At 35.7% G+C, this 23,204-nt stretch overlaps 1 protein-coding gene across 4 annotated transcripts in view; it reads left to right on the top strand.

The window, feature by feature from the left end:
* GPC5 (glypican 5) overlaps nucleotides 1–23,204 on the top strand; it is a 1,661,658-nt gene that overhangs the window by 396,957 nt on the left and 1,241,497 nt on the right. For all 4 annotated transcript variants that reach the window (XM_037799997.1, XM_037799998.1, XM_037799999.1 and 1 more), the window contains exon 4: nucleotides 5,619–5,752. In XM_037799997.1, coding sequence (XP_037655925.1) covers nucleotides 5,619–5,752 — 134 coding nt within the window. The remainder of the gene's footprint in view (nucleotides 1–5,618; nucleotides 5,753–23,204) is intronic.

Genomic DNA, 23,204 nt, shown 5'->3' with positions numbered 1-23,204 from the left:
ACCTTATAAGTCTATGGCTAGTGCATTTTCCTTTGTATTTGTAAAAAAAATTGCCAAGGTGGTAATGCAGATGAAGATTTTATAAGCCTGGTATTTCTCAGCTTTCCATCTGCATTGCTAGGAAACATATTCAATAGCAGATTATGGTCTGAGGTCCAATGTGGGAGAGAGAGAGGTTGAGATAAAGTTTTCTCTTAACTCAACTGCAAAGTGGTTGTATTTTCTCAGGTTTCAAGAAGAGAAAACTGAGATTCATAGAGGTTCCTTAATTTGTCTAGAGCCTTATGGCTAATCACATGGGGTTCTGATTTCAGAGTTTGTTTTCCTTTCCCTCTGTTCTTTATTTCAAAATGTCATCTCATCGTTGAAGTCTCCGTCATCAATTTATACCTTCTTTTTTTGGTCCTTATTATCAGGAACCACTGATGAAGAAGATACTGTCCTTTTTTCTTTGAATATTTTAACACTTTGCTAATAAAATTCCACTTCACTATCACTAATTTTAAGCTTCAGGAATTGAAATCCTCTTTGATCCTTTCAAACCTTGGTCTTACACTTCCTGACTTCTCCATTTCAATCATTTGACGAGTCCTGTTGATTTTACTTCTCATATATCTGTAATATATAAATCCTTCTCTTCATGGATACTGCCACTACTGTAGTTCAGAACTTTCCTCAGGACTACTTCAGGAGTCTATTAACAGTTTCCTTGCCTTCCATAGTTCTTTCTTGCTCTAGTTCAACTTAGAGAGTGCTGACAGTTTCATTTCCTAAATATCAGTTCTCTTTTACTTTTCCATTCAACAGCTATATGGAGCTCTTGTCTAATAAATAAAACTTATTATCCTGGCATTAAAACCCTTCAAAATCTATCTTCAATCTACCTTTCAAACTATTTTCTTTTACCACCATACTTTGTGACTTTTTTTCCAAGCAAACCACATTTTTTATCCGTTTTCTATGCTATTTCCATGTTTTTTTTTGCAGCTCCTCTCTCAGGAGTTTTCCTATGTCTATCATTATTAATCTTTGTTATATCAACATTAGATATGCTACTTTTTCTTTCTCCTTCACTTGTATCTGCTTCTTTTTTAAATAATTTTATTCACTCACCATACAGTCCATCCAAAGTGCACAATAAATGACTATTGGTACAATCACAGAGTTGTGTATTCATCACTACAATCAATTTAAGAACATTTTCATTGCTCCAAAAAGAAAAATCCCATACCCCTTATACTTGCCCCCATTATTGACACTTAACATTGGTATGGAATCTTTGTTGCTGCAATTGATGAAAGTATATTAGAGTATTACTGTTAACTGTAGTCCAGAGTTTGCATTAGTTGCATTTTTCCAAGATACCACCCTATTATTTACACCTTATAATAGTGGCATGCGTTTGTTATAGTTCATGGATGAACATTCTTGTATTTGTATTATTAGCCACAGTAATCATCCACAACAGGGTTCACTATGTTAGACAGTTCCATGTTTTATCCTCTAGCTTTCTTTCTAGTGAAATACACTACCCTAAACATCCCCCTTTCAACCACAATCACACCCATAATTCAGTACTGTTAATTATACTCACAATAATGTTCTACCATCACCTCTATCCATTTCTAAACTTTACAGTCAACCTTATTAAAAATTCTTCACAAATTAAGTTTCAGTTCCCTATTCTCTACCCTTATTCTATCTCCTGATAACCTGTACTCTAGATTTCAGATCCATGAGTTTGCTCATTATAATTATTTCATATTAGTAAGACAGTACAATATTTGTACTTTTGTGTCTGGCTTATTTAACTCAACATAATGTCCTCAAGGTTCATCCTTGTTGTTGCATGCATTAGGATTTCATTCTTTCTTACAACTGAATAATATTCCACTGTATGTGTATATACCACATTTTGCTTATCCATTCATTGATTTATGGACACTTGGGTTGTTTTCATCTTTTGGCTATTGTGAATAATGTTGCTATGATCATTGGTGTGTAAATGCCTGTTTGCATCCCTGCTTCAATTCTTCTGATTACTGGATCATATAGCAATTCCTGAGGAACTGCTACACTCTTCCACAGTGGCTGCACTATTTTACATTCCCATCACCAGTGAATAAGTGTTCCTATTTCTCCACATCCTCTCCAGCACTTGTAGTTTTCTGTTTCTTTTTGGTGGTGGTGGTGGTGGTGTTTATAGTGGCCATTCTAGTAGGTGTGAAATGATATCTCATTGTGGTTTTGATTTGCATTTCCCTAATAGCTAGTGATATTGAGCATCTTTTCATGTGCTCTTTACCCATTTATATTTCCTCTTTGGAAAAGCATCTATTCAAATCTTTTCCTCATTTTTTTAATTGGATTCTTTGTCTTCTTATTGTTGAGTTGTAGAATTTCTTTGTATATTCTGGTTACTAAACCCTTATTGGATATGTGGTTTCCAGATATTTTCTCACATTGTAGTCTGCTTTTTCAATTTTTGACAAAGTCCTTTGAAGACAGAAATATTTAATTTTGAGGAGGTCCTATTTATCCATTTTTTCTTTCATTGCTTGTGCTTTGGCTGTAAAGTCTAAGAAACCACTGCCTACCACAAGACCCTGAAGATGCTTCCCTACATTTTCTTCTAAGAGTTTTATGATCCTGGCTCTTATATTTAGGTCCTTGATCCATTTTGGGTTAATTTTTATGTAAGGTGTGAGATAGGGGACCTTTTTCATTCTTTTGGATATCATATCCAGTTCTTGCAGCACCATTTGTTGAGGTGATCTGAGTTGAGTGGATTTGTCAGCCTAGTCAAAGTTCAACTGACCACACAATGGTGGTTATGCTTTCACATTATATAGATATTCCTTTTTAGTTTCTAGTGTATTAGAATAGCTAGAAGGAAATGTATGAATCTGTTGAGCAGTAATCCAGAAGATTTGATTCTTGATGATAATTTTTTAGCTTTTATCATTTGACTGTGTGATAGTGAAAACCTGGTAACTGATACTCCCTTTTAATCAGTGCATCTGCAGATGAATAACAATATAATAAAAATATATAAATAATGGGTGGGATACAGGGTATGGTGTGGTTTGGGGTGTTCTTTTTAATATTTTGTGCATTTTTTCTTTATTTTGGAGTAATGAAAACGTTTGAAAATTGATTTTGGTGATGAATGCACAAATATGCAATGATACTGTGAGCCATTGATTATATACTTTGAATGGATTAGATGGTATGTGAGTATATCTCAATAAAATTGCATTAAAAAATCAATTGACCATATACGTAAGGCTCTATTTATGAACTCTCAATTCCATTCCATTGATCAGTATATCTGTCTTAATGCTGGCACCATGCTGTTTTGACCACTATAGCTTTGTCATACACTTTAAAGTTAGGAAATATGAATCCTCTAACTCCATTCTTTTTTCTCAAGATGTTTTTGGCTATTTGGGGCCCCTTACCCTTCCAAATAAATTTGATGATTGGCTTTTCCATTTCTGCAAAGTAGACTCGGGATTTTGTTTGGGATTACATTTAATCTGTAAATACATTTGGGTGTAATTGACATTTTAACACTATTTAGTCTTCCAATCCATGAACACAATGTCCTTCCATTTATTTAGGTCTTCTTTGATTTCTTGTATCTGTTTTTTCTTTTTCACTCTTCTGATACTTTGGGCTGGTTCAACTGAAGGAGTTTCTTCTTTTATCTTACCTTCCACACTGCTGTCATGGTGATTTTTCTCTAATGGAATTCTTATGCTACCAGTTCCCTGGTTAGACCCTTGTGCCATAGCATGTTCTTTACTTTGGTATCCAAGCCTAATCATGGCATTTTTATGTCTATCCCACACCTGTATTATCTTCTGCTATACTGTTTCTTCTTCTATATATACATGTTAAGTTGTTGTACAACTCTTTGCTTTTCTCCTGTCTCTTGGAATATTCATCCCTGTTCTGTCTACCTGACAAACTCCTAGTTCATCTTTAAGACACTGCTGTAGATATCATCTCCTGACCGTCTTCCCTGAACACTCCAAAGAGAGTTATCTGTTCATTTTCTTTGCATTTGTTAGACTGTTCTTATTTCTATGTATTTCTGTATTTCCTCTTATCATGGTGTATTGCAGTTGCTACTTTACACATCTGTTTCTCTTCTCAGTTGTGTGGATGGGGCCACATCTTATTCTTATTTGTATCTCTAGAATCTAACATAATGGGAGTGCAACAGATAATTGTTTATTTACAGTTTGGTTGAATTGAAATAAACTTCAACATATCCAGGCCCAAAACATGCTCAAAGTCTCATGCCAACTTCTCTGTGCAGTCTTTTGTGATATCCTTCTTACCTATTGACCACAAATAGAAATAATCTTACCTTCTTCTAGGCATCTAAAACACCTTGTCAGCCCCACTTTTTTGACCCACAGATTTTCATTTTGATTTTTGGAAGGAATTTTAATCCCTTCTAAATTGTATGCTCTTTAAGGAAAAGCATTCATTTTCTCATCTTTATGTCTTAAAGCATGTAATACATGTGCTTTGCATATATTGAAAGCAAAATGAATATGGGTAAAATAAGTGAATTGGTACATAGCTTATTACTCACTGTACAGAAAATTAAAGAAATTTAGAATTTGGAGGGAACTTTGGAATAATTAACTTCAACTTCCTCATCTTGTATATAAGGAAACCAAGTTCAAAGAATTTCTGTAACTTTCTGTCAAGCTCTCAGAGCTAACAAAGGAAAAAAAAATAGGATGAGAAGCAAAATATCCCTATTCCCAGGTGATGCATTTTTTACTGTATTTTTATTTTTATGAATTATACTACCCTGTCTTTTCAAGTGTATGAGTAATAGTAATATGAGTCATTTTGATGCTTACATGATCATGTGTCTAATTAAATACTTAATTTTTCAGTGGTAACTATTGAAATTAAACAAAGATCTTTGGAAGATAAGTAATTTTTTGAAAATCAATGCATTTTCCACCTTTTAAATAAAGTATATATATAAAGACACACACACACACACACACACACACACACACACACACACACACATACACATACTAATAAAACATTCTAAATATCAAACCAGATTGAGGAAGAAGACTTAAAACTATTACCAAATGAGATCTTTATACTAAATATTTTCATTTAATTTCTAAGGACTTAAAAAAGACTAAGAAGAGTTTTACTTTTGACTTTAGAGCTATTTAGAAAAAATACCATTCAAATGCAAATGATTTCATTTTCAAAATCAGTATAAATATGTGCTTAGTAATATATATGAATAGAAACCATAAATAATGTCTGCTTTGGCTAATTAGTCTTATTTATACATGCAAACCAATTTTTAATACAATTCTCTTACTGATTTTGCATGTATTTTCATTCATGTATTTTGTACATGTACACATGTAAAATATATAAATATGTTTGGCACCAATTTATCATGAGTACCATTTTATGTAGATAATTTGATTCCCTCATTCTGAAAAATGAATAAACATCTGTATTAAAGGCTAATATTGTCATTGTTTTTGCCTCTAACAACCATTCTCAGAAAGTCTGGAACATAGTTTCTAACTGTCTTGATTTTTTCAATTTAAAAGGTAAATAAGATTTGTGGCCGTCCAGTCAGAACACCTACACAAAGCCCCCGTTGTTCTTTTGATTGGAGCAAAGAGAAGCATGGAATGAAGATCACTATAAGAAATGGTGAAGAGACACTTGCCAACAGAAGAAAGTAAGACATTTGTTTTACAACCAGAAAGAGAAAAAAGAAAGTAAGCCATTAATTTTACAACAGAATAGAATATATTTAATAGAATGAAATGCACAATTGAAGGAAAAAAGATCAACATTCATTCACTTTAAAAATCAGTGACTCCTCCTATTCCACTAATTAGGAAGATCGGTTCAACTTGTGCAACCAGTAAAACTGTCTGTGATAATGGAAATTTTTTATAACATATGGGAGCCACTAGGCATATGTGAACACTTGAAGTGTGGCTAGTATGACTGAGAAATTAATTTTTTATTTTATTTAATTTTAATTAATTTTAACTCCACTTGTAGCTAGTCGTTATGGTATTAATCAGTGCAAAATTGGAAGAAAATGCATATTGTGAAAAGTATTCATGCATGTTTAGCATCTGTTTAAAAAAACAGTTAGATAAAAAGGAGTCTATATCTTTTACGTGGGATATTGGGCTATCTGTTGATTCAAAATGATAAGCATTGAGGGTCTTGCTTCTGTTAATTCACATTTATTCCACTAGGCCCATCATTATTTCACATGTTAAATTATGGCCTTCATTAGTGTTCTTTTGCTCGATAATTGATATTATAGGAAGTTGATTTAAAAAAACATTCATATTTGAGGAACTTATTATTTTATTTTGTGTTTGTTTGACTAATATATGTTATACTTGCAATTACTAGATTCTCAGTCAGTGTTAAATTGAACTGAGATTCAGAATCTTACATTCATTTACTGATTCAAATAATTATCTCTAGTAAATACCTTATGGAGAATTCAGTATTTGCAAAGCTTTATTCTCTATGATCTAAAAATCTGTTTCTTTCCTTTTGGGATAGAGCTTCTAAATGCCTCATTCTCTCCTCAGATGGGCTATAAATAATAGGATAAAGATCTGGGCTATTGCTGGCTATTTGCTACAGCTAAAAATAATTAGCATATAACTTGAATGCAAAATAGCCTTCCTTTTTTTCTCTGAACACCTATAGTAATCAGCAGTCACTTCTTGAGAATTCAGAATGCTTTGGCTAGGATGGTTCTTAAATAAGATCCAGCTAAGGAAAATCTTAAGTTCTTAAAGTTCACTTGTTTCACCACCAGACAACTTATTTGATTTTTGGAAAAATAAAACAAAATCCAGCCCTTAGCATCGTTTATTTACTATGAAAACCAAGCCAATGCAGGTGCAACATTACAAAACGGCTCAGGAGCAATGAGGAGCTCATATGAGTAGAAAGTTTTTAAGTATCTATCCTGGACATTAAATAGATGTCCTTGTCACCAGTCTCATTATTTCTGTCCCTGACCAAGCCAGCCACCACTAGTCATTGCCCGTGAATTAGCATAGATCTGTACCATGCTTGAACCCACTGAAACATTTACTTTTACACTATTTTTTATTGTCACTCTTGAGTGAGGCTTGATTGCAGTGGCTGTCCGCTTCTGGTTGTTATCTACATAATGTGCAGACTTATACATAAATTAGACTTGGATTTTATTTATCCTTCATCAGTTGGTCATTTCCCATGAGGATGTAAGTTTTAACTGAAGTAGGTGTATCAACGTAGCAAGACTAGGTGATGTACGGACTGCTTTTACAAGCATCTTACTTGTGCTTTTCCCAGCTGCTTGAGCATGATTTCCAATAGATCTGTTCCACTTGATGATATGTTTCTTCTATACAGATCCAGTCTTATGGGCTGGTAGATCATATAGCACTTAGTTTATCATGAACATCTCAGGTTGCATAGTAACTTGGTAGCTCATAGTCAAGTATGTAGTCTCTATCAGGACCCAGTTACAAGGCAAACCAAACAGATTGCCACAAAAGAAGGTGTGACTTTGCTCCAAAACTTTGGTGTCTATACCATGATTCTTCTAATGGGGTTTGCCAATTTCTCTATAGAACATTTTTATTTACCACAGGCACTTCAAGCACAATAGCATTCATGAGCTGGGTCATCAGGACTGAAAGTCAGAGAAACTTGCACAATAGACTTATGTGCTCTACAGCCTTTTCTTTCTCATGCAGAAACCCTTTTGGGCTACTCCAAAATGGGTTATAACAACACACCCGCATATGTAATGCAAAGGAAGCCAAAAAACATTGTCCCTATTCCTGAATGTTAGGCGCAAAAATTTGCTTGTTACATTAGAGGGATGTACCAATAAGATATGGACTTCTGGCCAGCTAGAAACTCTGCTGAATTTTCCAGCCCTTGAAATGTTAATATGTTTTTCCACAAAATGCATGTACCTGTCTTACTAGGACACTTAGAATAACATGATCAATATTTTATTATCAGTATGATGTCCTGTAGGGTGTTCAGATGATCCAGGTCCCTATTTGATATGGAGTGGGAGAATTACCCAGAGGTCTAATAGTGAAGGGGTACTGCTGTCCTTGCCAGCTAAAAGTGAAATATTTCTGATTTTCCTCGTTATTGCTAGCGAGTTAAAAGCATTTTACAAATCATTAGCTGGATAGCAGATGCCAGGACATATTTTGATTTGCTCTAATAAAAATACCACATCCAAAATAGCATCTGTAAAAGGAGTCACCCTCTGACTGTGTTTATGATAATATAACCATTCTAGAAATCCTTCTCAGTTTTTGTGGACCAGCTAAGTGGGTGAGTTAAATGGTGAGCTGTTAGGAATCACTACAGCTTCAGTTTTCATCTTTGATAATGGCCCTAATCTCAGCAATTCCCCAGAGGTATGGTATTCTTTTCTTTTATGATTTTTGTAAGAAGAGGTAATTTTAGTGATTTCAGTTTGGTCCTCTGTATCACAATAGCCCTCACTGCGTGAGTTGGGGTAACATTGCAGGGATTCTACAAGGTACAATTATGTGTATTCCAACTGTGCACTCAGAAGTGAACACAGGGTGGGTTTGTGGACTCACTGGACTAAATGTGAGACACACTGAGCCCCAAATTCCGTTTTCATCACACCATTTTAAGCCCCATTTTGATGGCTTCAGCAAAGCTAGTGCCTAATAATTCCTGGAAAGCAAAATAGCCACAAATTCCTTTAGGGAAGACGTGGAGGAATATTTGCAGTATGTAATTGCTGCACTGATACAAGGGTCTTTCTCAAGGGAACCCAGCCTTCCGTTGGTAAATGTACTTGGGGGCTGTGAACAGGAATCTAGGTGACAGATTGTGAATTCCTATTGTGGCTAACAAAGTGACATTTATTTTTATATCTTTAACTTCTAAGGATTTTTTTTTCTTGTTCTTTGTTTTTTTCTTTAAATTCACATTTCATTCTTGATTCACAGATGAAAGTTCTCTTCTCACTCTAACAATATTAAGTATAACTTTTAAAAATTTTAGTATTGCCTTTTTTTCTGTTTTCCATGAATTTTCTTTATTTTGTTAGCTAGGATTCTTCCTAGATTCCTTTTTCATTTATTGTGTTTACTTGTAGGAGTTCCTTTTATGTTCTATACATATTTCAGTTTCAGACTTTACAGATATTTTCTGTTTAAGATAATATTTCCCTTAAATGTAAATAAAAGTTAATTGATGAGTAATTTTGTCTAAAATGACCTTGTTAAACAGAAATTCTTAATTTTGTTATCAAGTACATCAAAGTTTCTTTTAATTATTGGGCTTTCAGTAACTTGTTTAAAAATTCTTGCCCAAACCAATTCAAAAGGATTTTCTAGTATATTTTTTTCTATTAGCATTATACTTTTGTTTCTCAAATTAAATTTTTAAAGTATAGAGAGTGCATCTTTATATATATTAGAAGGTAGGGTTCCAACTTAAATTTTCCAAATACTGAGCCATGCTCCAGAACAATCTACACTTTTCTTATTGATTTTTTTCCATCTGGTACTCATTCCAAGTTCCCATAGGTATCTTGACCTGTTTATAAGCTCTTTATGAAATTTCACTGGTCTGTTGTCTGTTAATAAGCCAGTAGTATCTCTCTAGTTGCCATTATTATTATTATTATTATTATTATTATTATTATTATTATTATTATTATTATTGCTTTTGCTTCATAGGGTTTTGTGAAATCTTATAAGGTAAGCAGGTCCCCTTCTTTACTCTTGTTTTTCATAATTCTCTTAGATATTTGTGTACTTTATTTTTTCAAATTTATTTTATAATCTGCTTATTGAGCTTTGTTTGGAGTTGCATTGATTAAATAGATTGATCTGGACCAAGATGTGTTTACAGTGTTATATGTAACTACTTTGCTGAACTTTATTTCTAAGAGTTGATCTGTTGATAGGGTTGGGTTTTTTATACAGATGATCAAATGATGCACTGGCAAGAAGCTTACTATACCTGGTAAAATTTAGAACTCATATGCCCTATAAACTACAGTCTAATTTATTAGGATATATCCAAGAGAAACTCTTGCTCTTATCCGCAAGAGAAATTCTTGAATAATTGTGATAGCTGAGAGTTAGAGGCAAACCCTATTTCTATAACTAGGAAAAATGGAAAAGTAAAATGTAGTACTTCAGAACATTGTACAGCAGTCAGAAGCAATGAACTTATTTTCATATATTAAATGAGATCATTGTGATTTATAGAGAAAAAAGTATGAAATAGAATGAGCTCAATAACACAATACCACTTATAATAATTAAATACACACATATATACACATAAAATCACTGCATTTTTCAAAGAAAGAATAAGGCAAAACACTTAAATTAAATACATTAATACATTAGGGTGGATACTTACAAAAGGAAACAGGATGAGGGATGAAAAGAAAAATAAGAACGTAAAATATATAATGATGGGGCACTCATGGATAAATTATGGAAATAATACCAGGAATTTAGAAGTATATTTAACATCTCTGTAGCTGAAAGAATATGTATGTGTTTGTATACACATTCATCTACATACATACACGCACAATTATCTTAAAGTTTGGATGAAAAATGTTTTTCTTTAATCTTGTTTTCCTAATTTAAAAAAGTTAAAAACTCAGTCAAAATTTCCATGAGAGCTGAGGATGCCTGATTTTCATTAACTATGTCAAGGGGTCATTCCAGATGCCAAGAGTAGATCATTTATCATTATAATTTATAGAAGCCATAGTGCCTATCCAGTTGGACATAAAATATAATTGGTCAAGTTGTTGACTTGTTTTGATTTCATACTCCAACACATTAATTCAAACACAAGGAAAGTTTACTTAAAAAAAAATACAGAGGAGGAAAAAATGAATTTTCATGTTATCTATCCAAATTATTGACAAAACCACTATTTTGTGCAATTCATGAACAAGTGAAGGGAAAACATAACCTGATATTTCCTGAATCAGGATTTATACATCAGCATTATATGCAAGAAAGTTTTGGTTTATCTTTATTTAATTACTTTCTGTGATTCCCATGAGAATACCTATAGCAGAAAAACCTTTCTCTAAATTTAAACCAAATAAAAACTATTAGAAGAAAGTTATGGAACAAAAGAATTTAACAGTTTATATATCTTAATATAGTTGCTCTAGTAGCTTAAAAAATAGAGATTATAAAATGCATCAATGTCTTTGCCAATGTAAATCAAGATAAATACTATTCTATGTTTGCTAAAAAATTTAAATGCATTTCTATATATAAATACATCACAGTTTTAAAAAATAATGTCATAGTTTATCTTGGTTTATCTTATACAAATTTTATTGCTTAAAATTACATTCAATACATGGTACACTAACTTAAAAACCTCATTTCAATTCTTTGTGACAGAGTGAGAGTTTAAATCATACAGCCTTCCATTATGCAGTCAATTCTTTTATGATTATGTTAATATAACCATTGTTGGCTTATAAATAACTTGGCCAGCTACCATTTTTAAAGCTATCAGTCACCAAGACATAATTAAGCTGATGACATGATACTGTGTAAGTAGTATGGAAGGTTTAGTGGAACAAATTTAATATGAGAGATAATTAGTGTTATGGACACTGCTGGTGTCCTGCTCACTCCCCCTTTGCCTGGCCATCATACTCATCTCCTGGTTGCTGTGTGTCAGCTGCTATTAACACACAGCTGCCCGATTCTCCAGGGAATTGTCCTCAGTGAATGGGAGCCTCTGTGTTAGTTATCTATTGCCAGGTAACAAATCTTTCCAAAACTTAGTAGTTGAAGCAATAGATTTATTATGTCATTTTCTGTGGGTTAACATTTGGGAGATGCTTAACAGTGTGGTTTTTGTTCCAAGTCTCTAGTGAGATTGCTGTTAAGAGGTCCAGCAGAGCTGTGGTCAACTGAAGGCTCTACTGGGAATGAAGTGTCTTCTTCCAAGATGGGCTCACTCAGATGGCATTTGGCAAGAGGCCTCAGTTTCTTGTCATGGTGACTTCTCCATAGGACTGCTTTAGTGTTTTCACAACATTGTAGCTGGCTTTCCTCAGAGCAAGCAATCCAAGAGAGAGCAAGGCAGAAGCTTCAGTATCTTTTATGATCTAGCCTCAGAAGTCACACACTGTCTTATTTTGACAGTATCCTATAGATTATACAGGTCAGCTCTATTCAGTGTGAAAGGGGACCACAGTCCCACCCATCTGGGGAGGGTTAATCTCTTGCCACAAGCACTTGGCAGCAGATCATAGACTACTGACTGACACAAGGTTACAAAAAGGCTTGTCCCTTGCCTCAAGGTGGGACCAAATCTGTGGTGAAATTCATGCTATGGCACTCTCTTTGGGAAGTGACTAAAGATGAAGGCACATCCCTGCTTACCTCCTTCTTCCCTCTGCTATCCTGTTTCCCTTACTCCCTTTTTTTTTTTTTTTTTTTTTTATTACATTGAGACCACACTAGCCATATAATAAAATACTGAAAAGTAAGGAGATACACATGATGGATTACAGGCAAAGAAGGAATTCAAAAACGAGTATAGTGCTGTTTATTTTTTTTATCTTCGTTTTATTGAGATATATTCACATACCACGCAGTCATACAAAACAAATCATACATTTGATTGTTCACAGTACCATTGCATAGTTGTACATTCATCACCTAAATCAATCCCTGACACCTTCATTAGCACACACACAAAAATAACAAGAATAATAATTAAAGTGAAAAAGAACAATTGAAGTAAAAAAGAACACTGGGTACCTTTGTCTGTTTGTTTGTTTGTTTCCTTCCCCTATTTTTCTACTCATCCATCCATAAACTAGACAAAGTGGAGTGTGGTCCTTATGGCTTTCCCAATCCCATTGTCACCCCTCATAAGCTACATTTTTATACAGTTGTCTTCGAGATTCATGGGTTCTGGGTTGTAGTTTGATAGTTCCAGGTATCCACCACCAGCTACCCCAATTCTTTAGAACCTAAAAAGGGTTGTCTAAATTGTGCGTAAGAGTGCCCACCAGAGTGACCTCTCGGCTCCTTTTGGAATCTTTCTGCCACTGAAGCTTATTTCATTTCCTTCCACATCCCCCTTTTAGTCAAGAAGATGTTCTCCATCCCACAATGCCGGGTCTACATTCCTCCCAGGGAGTCATATTCCACGTTGCCAGGGAGATTCACTCCCCTGGGTGTCTGATCCCACGTAGGGGGGAGGGCAGTGATTTCACCTTTCAAGTTGGCTTAGCTAGAGAGAGAGGACCACATCTGAGCAACGAAGAGGCATTCCGGAGGAGGATCTTAGGCACAATTATAGGCAGGCCTAGCCTCTCCTTTGCAGCAACCGTCTTCCCAAGGGTGAATCCTATGGTAGAGGGCTCAACCCATCAAACCACCAGTCCCCTATGTCTGTGGTCATGTTAGCAACCATTGAGGTGGGGTAGGCCAATACCCCTGCATTCTCCACAGGCTCCTCAAGGGGGCTCTACCTATTTTTTTTCCTTGTTTTTTTTTTTTTTTTTAACTTTTTTTTTTTTAAATCAACTGTATGGAAAAAAAAAAAATTAAAAAAATAAAACAACACATACAATAAAAGAACATTTCAAAGAGACCATAACAAGGGAGTAAGAAAAAGACAACTAACCTAAGATAACTGCTTTACTTCCAACATGTTCCTACTTTACCCCAAGAAAGTTACCTAATATAGCAACATTTCTGTGAACTTGTTCCTTCTATATCATCAGAAATTAACAGACCATAGTCATTCCTGGGCATCCCCAGAATGTTAAATAGCTTATCTATTTTTCTTGGATTATTGTTCCCCCTTCCTTAATTGCTCTCTATTGCTAGTTCCCCTACATTCTACATTATAAACCATTTGTTTTACATTTTTCAAAGTACACATTAGTGGTAGCATATAATATTTATCTTTTTGTGCCTGGCTTATTTCGCTGAGCATTATGTCTTCAAGGTTCATCCATGTTGTCATATGTTTCATGAGACCATTCCTTCTTACTGCCGTGTAGTATTCCATCGTGGGTATATGCGACATTTTATTTATCCACTCATCTGTTGAAGGACATTTGGGTTGTTTCCGTCTCTTGGCAATTGTGAATAATGCTGCTATGAACATTGGCATGCAGGTATCTGTTTGTGTCACTGCTTTCAGATCTTCCAGGTATATCCCGAGAAGTGCAATCACTGGATCTAAGGGTAACTCTATATCTAGTTTTCTAAGGAACTGCCAGACTGACTTTCAGAGTGGCCAAACCATTATACAGTCCCACCAACAATGAATAAGAGTTCAAATTTCTCCACATCCCCTCCAGCATTTGTAGTTTCCTGTTTGTTTAATGGCAGCCATTCTAATCGGTGTTAGATGGTATCTCATTGTGGTCTTAATTTGCATCTCTCTAATAGCTAGTGAAGCTGAACATTATTTTCATGTGTTTCTTGGCCATTTATATTTCCTCTTCAGAGAACTGTCTTTTCATATCTTTTGCCCATTTTATAATTGGGCCGACTGTACTATTGTCATTGAGTTGTAGGATTTCGTTATATAGGCAAGATATCAGTCTTTTGTCAGATACATGGTTTCCAAAAATTTTTTCCCATTGAGTTGGCTGCCTCTTTACCTTTTTGAGAAATTCCATTGAGGTGCAGAAACTTATAAGCTTGAGGAGTTCCCATTTATCTATTTTTTCTTTTGTTGCTTGTGCTTTGGGTGTAAAGTCTAGGAAGTGGCCGCCTAATACAAGGTCTTAAAGATGTTTTCCTACATTATCTTCTAGGAGTTTTATGGTACTTTCTTTTATATTGAGATCTTTGGTCCATTTTGAGTTAATTTTTGTGTAGGGGGTGAGGTAGGGGTCCTCTTTCATTCTTTTGGATATGGATATCCAACTCTCCCAGCCCCATTTGTTGAAAAGACCATTATGACTCAGTTCAGTGACTTTGGGGGCCTTATCAAAGATCAGTCGGCCATAGATCTGGGGGTCTATCTCCGAGTTCTCAAATTGATTCCATTGATCTATATGTCTATCTTTGTTCCAGTACCATGCTGTTTTGACTATTGTGGCTTTATAATAAGCTTCAAAATCAGGGAGTGTAAGTCCTCCCAATTGGTTTTTCTTTTTTAGAGTGTCTTTAGCAATTCGAGTCCTCTTCCCTTTCCAAACAAATTTGATTACTAGCTATTCCAAGTCTGCAAAGTAGGTTGTTGGAATTTTGATTGGGATTGCAGTGAACCTGTAGATGAGTTTGGGTAGAATTGACATCTTAATGACATTTAGCCTTCCTATCCATGAACATGGAATATTTTTCCATCTTTTAAGGTCCCCTTCTATTTCTTTTAGTAGAGTTGTGTAGTTTTCTTTGTATAGGTCTTTTACATCTTTGGTTAAGTTTATTCCCAGGTACTTGAATTTTTTAGTTGCTATTGAAAATGGTATCTTTTTGTTGAGTGTCTCTTCAGTTTGTTCATTTCTAGCATATAGAAATACTACTGACTTATGTGCATTAATCTTGTATCCTGCAACTTTGCTAAATTTGTTTATTAGCTCTAGTAGCTGTATCATCGATTTCTCAGGGTTTTCCAGATGTAAGATCATATCATCTGCAAACAATGACAGTTTTACTTCTTCTTTTCCAATTTGGATGCCTTTTATTTCTTTGTCTTGCTGGATTGCCCTGGCTAGCACTTCCAGCACAATGTTGAATAACAGTGGTGACAGCGGGCATCCTTGTCTTGTTCCTGATCTTAGAGGGAAGGCTTTCAGTCTCTCACCATTGAGTACTATGCTGGCTGTGGGTTTTTCATATATGCTCTTTATCATATTGAGGAAATTTCCTTCAATTCCTACCTTTTGAAGTGTTTTTATCAAAAAGGGATGTTGGATTTTGTCAAATGCTTTTTCAGCATCTATTGAGATGATCATTTGATTTTTCCCTTTCGAATTTTTAATGTGTTGTAAAACATTGATTGATTTTCTTATGTTGAACCATCCTTGCATGCCTGGAATGAACCCCACTTGGTCATGGTGTATGATTTTTTTAATGTGTCTTTGGATTCGATTTGCAAGTATTTTGTTGAGGATTTTTGCATCTATATTCATTAGGGAGATTGGCTGGTAGTTTCCTTTTTTGTAGCATCTTTGCCTGGTTTTGGTATTAGATTGATGTTAGCTTCATAAAATGAGTTAGGTAGTGTTCCGTTTTCTTCAATGTTTTGAAAGAGTTTGAGTAAGATTGGTGTCAGTTCTTTCTGGAAAGTTTGGTAGAATTCCCCTATGAAGCCATCTGGCCCTGGGCATTTATTTTTGGGAAGATTTTTGATGACTGATTGGATCTCTTTGCTTGTGATGGGTTGATTGAGGTCTTCTATTTCTTCTCTGGTCAGTCTAGGTTGTTCATATGTTTCCAGGAAATTGTCCATTTCCTCTACATTATCCAGTTTGTTGCCATACAGTGGTTCATAGTATCCTCTTATAATTTTTTAAATTTCTTCAGGATCTGCAGTTATGTCACCTTTTTCATTCATTATTTTGTTTATATGGGTCTTCTCTCTTTTTGATTTTGTCAGTCTAGCTAGGGGCTTGTCAATCTTGTTGATCTTCTCAAAGAACCAACTTTTGGTGATATTTATCCTCTCTATTGTTTTTTTGTTCTCTATGTCATTTATTTCTGCTTTAATCCTTGTTATTTCTTTTCTTCTACTTGGTTTAGGATTGGTTTGCTGTTCATTTTCTAGCTTCTTCAGTTGATCCATTAGTTCTTTGATTTTGGCTCTTTCTTCCTTTTTAATATATGCATTTAGTGCTGTAAATTTCCCCCTCAGTACTGCTTTTGCTGCATCCCATAGGTTTTGGTATGTTGTGTTCTCATTTTCATTCGTCTCTATATATTTAGCAATTTCTCTTGCTATTTCTTCTTTAACCCACTGATTGTTTAGGAGTGTGTTGTTTAACCTCCAGGTATTTGTGAATTTTCTAAGTCTCTGATGGTTATTGACTTCTAATTGTATTCCATTGTGGTCAGAGAATGTGCTTTGAATAATTTCAATCTTTTTAAATTTATTGAGGCTTGTTTTATGTCCCCGCATATGATCTATTCTGGAGAAAGTTCCGTGAGCACTAGAAAAGTATGTGTATCCTGGTGATTTGGGATGTAATGTTCTGTATATGTCTGTTAAATCTAATTCATTTATCCGATTGTTTAGATTTTCAATTTCCTTATTGGTCTTCTGTCTGGTTGATCTATCTATAGGAGAGAGTGATGTGTTGAAGTCTCCCACAATTATTGTGGAAACATCAATTGCTTCTTTTAGTTTTGCCAGTGTTCCTCTCATGTATTTTGTGGCACCTTGATTGGGTGCATAGACATTTATGATTGTTATTTCTTCTTGTTGAATTGCCCCTTTTATTAGTATGTAGTGGCCTTCTTTTCTCTCAAAACATCCCTGCATTTAAAGTCTATTTTATCTGAGATTAATATTGCTACACCTGCTTTCTTTTGGCTGTAGCTTGCTTGCATGAAATATTTTTTTCCTTCCTTTCACTTTCAATTTCTTTGTGTCCCTGTGTCTAAGATGAGTCTCTTGTATGCAACATATTGATGGTTCTTTTTTTTGATCCATTCTGCGAATCTTTATCTTTTAATTGGGAAGTTTAATCCATTTATGTTCAATGTAATAACCATGAAGGCATTTCTTGAATCAGCCATCTTATCCTTTGGTTTATGTTTGTCATATATATTTTTCCCCTCTCTCTATTAATATCCTTTATTGTACCCATACCGAATCTCTTTAGTACTGAACCTTTCTCCAAGTCTCTCTGTCCTTTCTTTGTTTCTGTGTCTATAGGGTTCCCTTTAGTATCTCCAGTAGGGCAGGTCTCTTGTTAGCAAATTCTCTCAGCATTTGTTTGTCTGTGAAAAATTTAAGCTCTCCCTCAAATTTGAAGGAGAGCTTTGCTGGATAAAGTATTCTTGGTTGGAAATTTTTCTCACTCAGAATTTTAAATATATTGTGCCACTGCCTTCTCACCTCCATGGTGGCTGCTGAGTAGTCACTACTTAGTCTTATGCTGTTTCCTTTGTATGTGGTGAAATGCTTTTCTCTTGCTACTTTCAGAACTTGCTCCTTCTCTTCTGTGTTTGACAGTGTGATCAGAATATGTCTCAGAGTGGGTTTATTTGGATTTATTCTATTTGGAGTTCGCTGGGCATTTATGATTTGTGTATTTATGTAGTTTAGAAGATTTGGGAATTTTTCCCCAACAATTTCTTTGAATAGTCTTGCTAGACCTTTACCCTTTTCTTCCCCTTCTGGAACACCAATGAGTCTTATATTCGGACGTTTTATATGATCTATCATATCCTTGAGGTCCGTTTCGATTTTTTCAGTTTTTTTCCCCATTCTTTCTTTTATGCTTTCATTTTCCACTCTGTCATCTTCCAGGTCACGGATTCATTGTTCAACTTCCTCTAGTCTTGTACTATGAGTGTCCAGAATCTTTTTAATTTGGTCAACAGTTTCTTTAATTTCCATAAAATCATCTATTTTTTTATTTAGTCTTGCAATGTCTTCTTTATGCTCTTCTAGGGTCTTCTTGATATCCTTTGTATCCCGTACTATGGTCTCATTGTTCATCTTTAGTTCTTTGAGTAGCTGCTCTAGGTGCTTTGTCTCCTCTGTTCTTTTGATTTGGGTGCTTGTGCTTGGGTTATCCATATTGTCTGGTTTTTTCATATGCTTTATAATTTTCTGTTGTTTTTGGCCCCTTGGCATTTGCTTAACTTGATAGGGTTCTTTTAGGATTTGTAGACCAATTGAAGCCCTTATCTCTAATTTATCATATCTACTAAGCTTTGTGGAGTACACTTCTCTAACTAACCAGCAGGTGGCGTCCATGAGCCACCTGTTCTCCACAAGCCAGTTCTCCCCTGCTTAGCCTTTGTGGTGAGTGGGGGAGTGAGTCTTGTGGGGTCCAATTTGTGTACCAAGCTTGCATGTGTAGTTGGTGTTGCCCACCCTGTATATGGGGCGTGTTTCTTGGCGGTCAGGGAGGGGGAGTGGCTCTAACAATCAAATCTCCCTGGTGATCCTAGAGTTTTAAAGCTGCTGCAATAGTCTAATCCTTCAGTTCAGTTCTGCCACAGTTTGTCTCTGCCACTGACCCACAAGTCCTTGGTATTGGCGTATGGCTCCTGGGAGTTGCGAGTGGGTCCCTCTTCCAGGCTGTGCACCCCCTGGTCCTCTGTTGAGGGATGACTGTGCAGTGTCACAGGTGAGTGCCATCCCCCCAGGGTGGTTCTGGGCTGCTGGGCTGTGTAGGGAGGCTCCCAGTCTGCTGAAATGGTGGCTGAATGGGGCTTTGTTCATTCACACTGCTCCACCTTCCCAACTCTGGGACAATCAGCTGAGGTTGCAGGGAAGGCTAATGTCCACTCCCAGTTTTGTGGTGTGTGCCTGTTATTTGAAGCACTTCCGTCACACTGGGTTGTCTGGGGCAGCTCTGGGCTATGGGGCTGGTGATGGGCAGGAGTGTTTCCTGTCCACCAGGATGATGGCTGTGAGCAGACACCCCCCTTTTCTTGGGAAGTTGTGGTGTTTAGTGAATTTTCTCAGCCACTGGATTATTGCCTTTTGTCTCAGAGCTCTCTTAGTTCTGCTCTTGTCTTGACCTGCCCAAATTTCAAGTCTTTGAAGCTTTCTGTATTGGGCTTCTTAGAGTAATTGTTTTAGAAAAAGGAAAAAGGATTAAAGAAAAAAAAAAAAAAAGGGCCCTCCTCACAGATCTAATGGGTTATTGAAATGCTAAGAGACAAAGCAATTAGGGCCATTAAGGAAAGGTCCACAGGGCAGAGAGATCAGCTTTTCTTCAGGATTTGCATATGAGCCTCAGGGCCTGAGCTCTGCCCTTCCCCTTTCTATGTTCACCAGAACTCCAAAAATCCTCCGCATTTATTTTGGAGATTTTCATGCTGTTTTTTTCTATGCCTGTCTCTTCTCTGCTGGGCTGGCTGCTCTCAGATTCTCTGGTGTCTGGTCTCAGTCTATCTATGGTTGGAGTTTGGATCAGTAGAATGAGTTTCCGATAAGGGCTGCCACTGCAGTTCTCCCTTCTCCTTTCCAAAGCTGACAGCCCCTCCTCCCACGGGACTGAGCCTGGCAGGGAGGGTTGAGGGTCCCCTGGCCACAAAAACTTACAGATTTTGCTGATCTCAGCAGTTCCACGTTTTCATGAGTGCTGTATGAAGTATGCCCAAAGTCAGGTTGCTCTGTGGTGTCCAGTCCATTCAGTTCCTGGCTTTCTACCTACTTTCCTGGAGGAGTATCTAAAACATACAGCTCACCAGTCCACCATCTTGCCCCGCCATCCCCACTCCCTTTCTTTTAAGAGTTCTCTCTCAATGAAACATGTATCCAAATTCCTATCTCATGTACTGCTTGTAGGGAATCCAACCTAACATGTCTGACTTTGAAAAAGTACCAAAAATAAATGCAGAATAATTGTAAACTCGGGCAGAAATATAGTATCCTAACCTGAATAGAAATTATTTTTCCTTTATATTCTCAAGTTCCCAACCCTTTTGTGTTGTTGTTCTCCCCCTTTCTCCTCCATATTTATTTCATAGAGAACTCTTCTGTTGAATACATTGCTTTTCCCTTGTTATGTTTCTAACATTTAAAGAAAGAAAGTTTACTTATTGAATTATGTCCCTGGATCTAAGAGTTGTGCTAAGGTCACCCATGGACTGTGTCTAGCTGGCATAGGGGAAGAAAGGGAGCTAAACTGTACAGTTGAATTATTTTGCAATATATCTTGGTGCTCTAATAATGCTGATTCAGTCCACTCCGATTTTTCTCTTTACATAGCATGCTAATAATGAGCTAACTGAAGATTACAAAGGTCTCCAAAGGTTGAGAAAGACCAGGAAGAGCTACCTCTCCTTTAACCACCTTAGCAAATCATCACTCTTTTGCCTTTTTTGGGGCAGAAACCAAATAAGCACAGCTGTAAGCAACATTGCACTCAGATAACTGCCTAAACCAGCACAGACAGGGTGATTTCCCTGTGGACATTCCTGCTCCCTGCCTGATTTCTTGAAGTTAGCTGGTAAAAGTAAGCTATTAGGAAGCTTAAATTGGTGATAATTAGCTGTACATTATTATTTCAGTGTGTTGTGGCTGTGCCAATTAAGTGGGTAATTAGGAAAACCCCAGGACAATAAATTAAGACAGAGTCTCAACATCAGTGCCCCATTTGTTCTCCAGCAAGAATTTCAATTAGCCAAGCCTCCACTTTAAGCGTGCACCAGTTAAGGGGACTGGGTGCATGCATGGGTTTGTTTTGGGCAATAGAGACTGTCCTAGGTGCTGATTTAAAAAAAAATAATATCAGAGAGAAGTTTGATTTCTAAGTGGGGAATGGAAAATTTTTAGAAATATTGGATTTTTAATGTTTGAAACAAAATATAAATTGTTTTATTAGTTTTTGTTTTTCTTAATTTTCTCTACAGAACTAAATGACAATATTATATCATCAGGCATTTCCATTTTATTATGAAGTGCTTATTGATACTTGATTTGAGTGGAAATTTATCACTTTTAGCATTAACAATCTTCTTTCTTGAGAATGGGATATAAAGAGGCTGCTTGAAATTGCATAGGTTAAGGACAGGAATTAGGTAAGGCATAATTCTGATTTATGAAGTCACTGTCTATTAAAGTAAATTGCTACCCTGTACTTCAAGAAAGAACACAATGATATAGTTACAAATAATTAATTAAATATTGGAAAAATATTTGGACATATACTGAAGGAAGAACTCATGATATTTAGGATTGTTGCTAAGATAGTTAAAATTAGTTCAGACTACATAGGATTAGTTGGCTTAAAATACATGTACTTATAGTTATAAAGTCAAATCCTCTCTAGCACTTCATAAGTTAAACCAAAATTAATTTTTAAAATTCTAGATATGTGTGTTTGTGTGTATGTGCATGTTTATAGGGGTAAATCACTATTGATATGATTTATAATGAATTGCATATACTAATATTTATTGAATGAACATATCCATAGGTCAGAAAAAGTCACCTCTTCGAGAAAAATTTAATATCATTTATAGTACTCGAGAAAATAATTTACAATCTATTTCCTAAAAGGAAGTCAGTGCTTCTTTGAGGTGCCATTATTATTTATTACCTTTATGTTTAATTTACTAAAATAAAGGTCATGTTCCCTTCAATTTGGAAATTTCTCCTTAATTTAAAACACTGCTTAGCAAGAAGGGGTAATGAGGGCACTGAGAGCAGGGCAGGCCAAGGCAAGAGTTTGGGTAGGTGGTCCGAGGGGAGGCCAGAGTGCACTCTAAGGGAATCTGAGCTGCAAGACAGGTCAGAGTCATGACCTGCATGAATCATGAAGATCAGGACCTGCAGGGGGTCAAATACCAGGCACATAGGAAGAACAAATGCCAGAAGGCAGAACAAACATATGGCAAAAGTTTAGGCCAGTGTTTCCTAACCTTTGGAGTGGATCATGTCTTCTACTGAGAATCTGACGAAAACTTGCAAGAAAAAAAAGTCCATGAACAAATTCATGCACAATTTTGTTAAAAAGCAATTTGCTCCACGTAAAATTAATATTAAAAGTGAAAAGTCTTTAAAAAATGAGTTTGTTCCTTTTCTCTGGATGTGCATGGGAAAATGAATCACCACTTAATGAAATATCTTAAATTAAGTCCAAACAACGGAAATTTAATGAATGTTACCTATGCTGAAAGGGGAGATGGCTTCAGCTACTTTATGTTAACTGGGAGTTGAAATTGTGATTAGTCTTTGATGTTGCTATGTGCTCATATGTTTGTTATCTAACAGATACCCACTTTTTGTTTCAATGGTAACTATTATTGAAACTTAAAAAAAAATAAAACCTTAGTTATCTATTACTGACTGCAATTAGAGCTTTCATAGCTTGCTTGCTTAGATAAGGTTGGCTTGTTTCAGGGAGCATGAAATTTATCCTAAATTCTTCAAGATCTATTTGTGTTTCATAATGCTTTACTCCTTAAGCTAATTTGCAACACTTGTAA

Source organism: Choloepus didactylus, chromosome 12 (assembly GCF_015220235.1).
Source record: "Choloepus didactylus isolate mChoDid1 chromosome 12, mChoDid1.pri, whole genome shotgun sequence".
NCBI lineage: Eukaryota > Metazoa > Chordata > Mammalia > Pilosa > Megalonychidae > Choloepus > Choloepus didactylus.
Note: the sequence above shows the minus strand (reverse complement) of the source record. Positions and strands in the feature narration are given on the sequence as shown.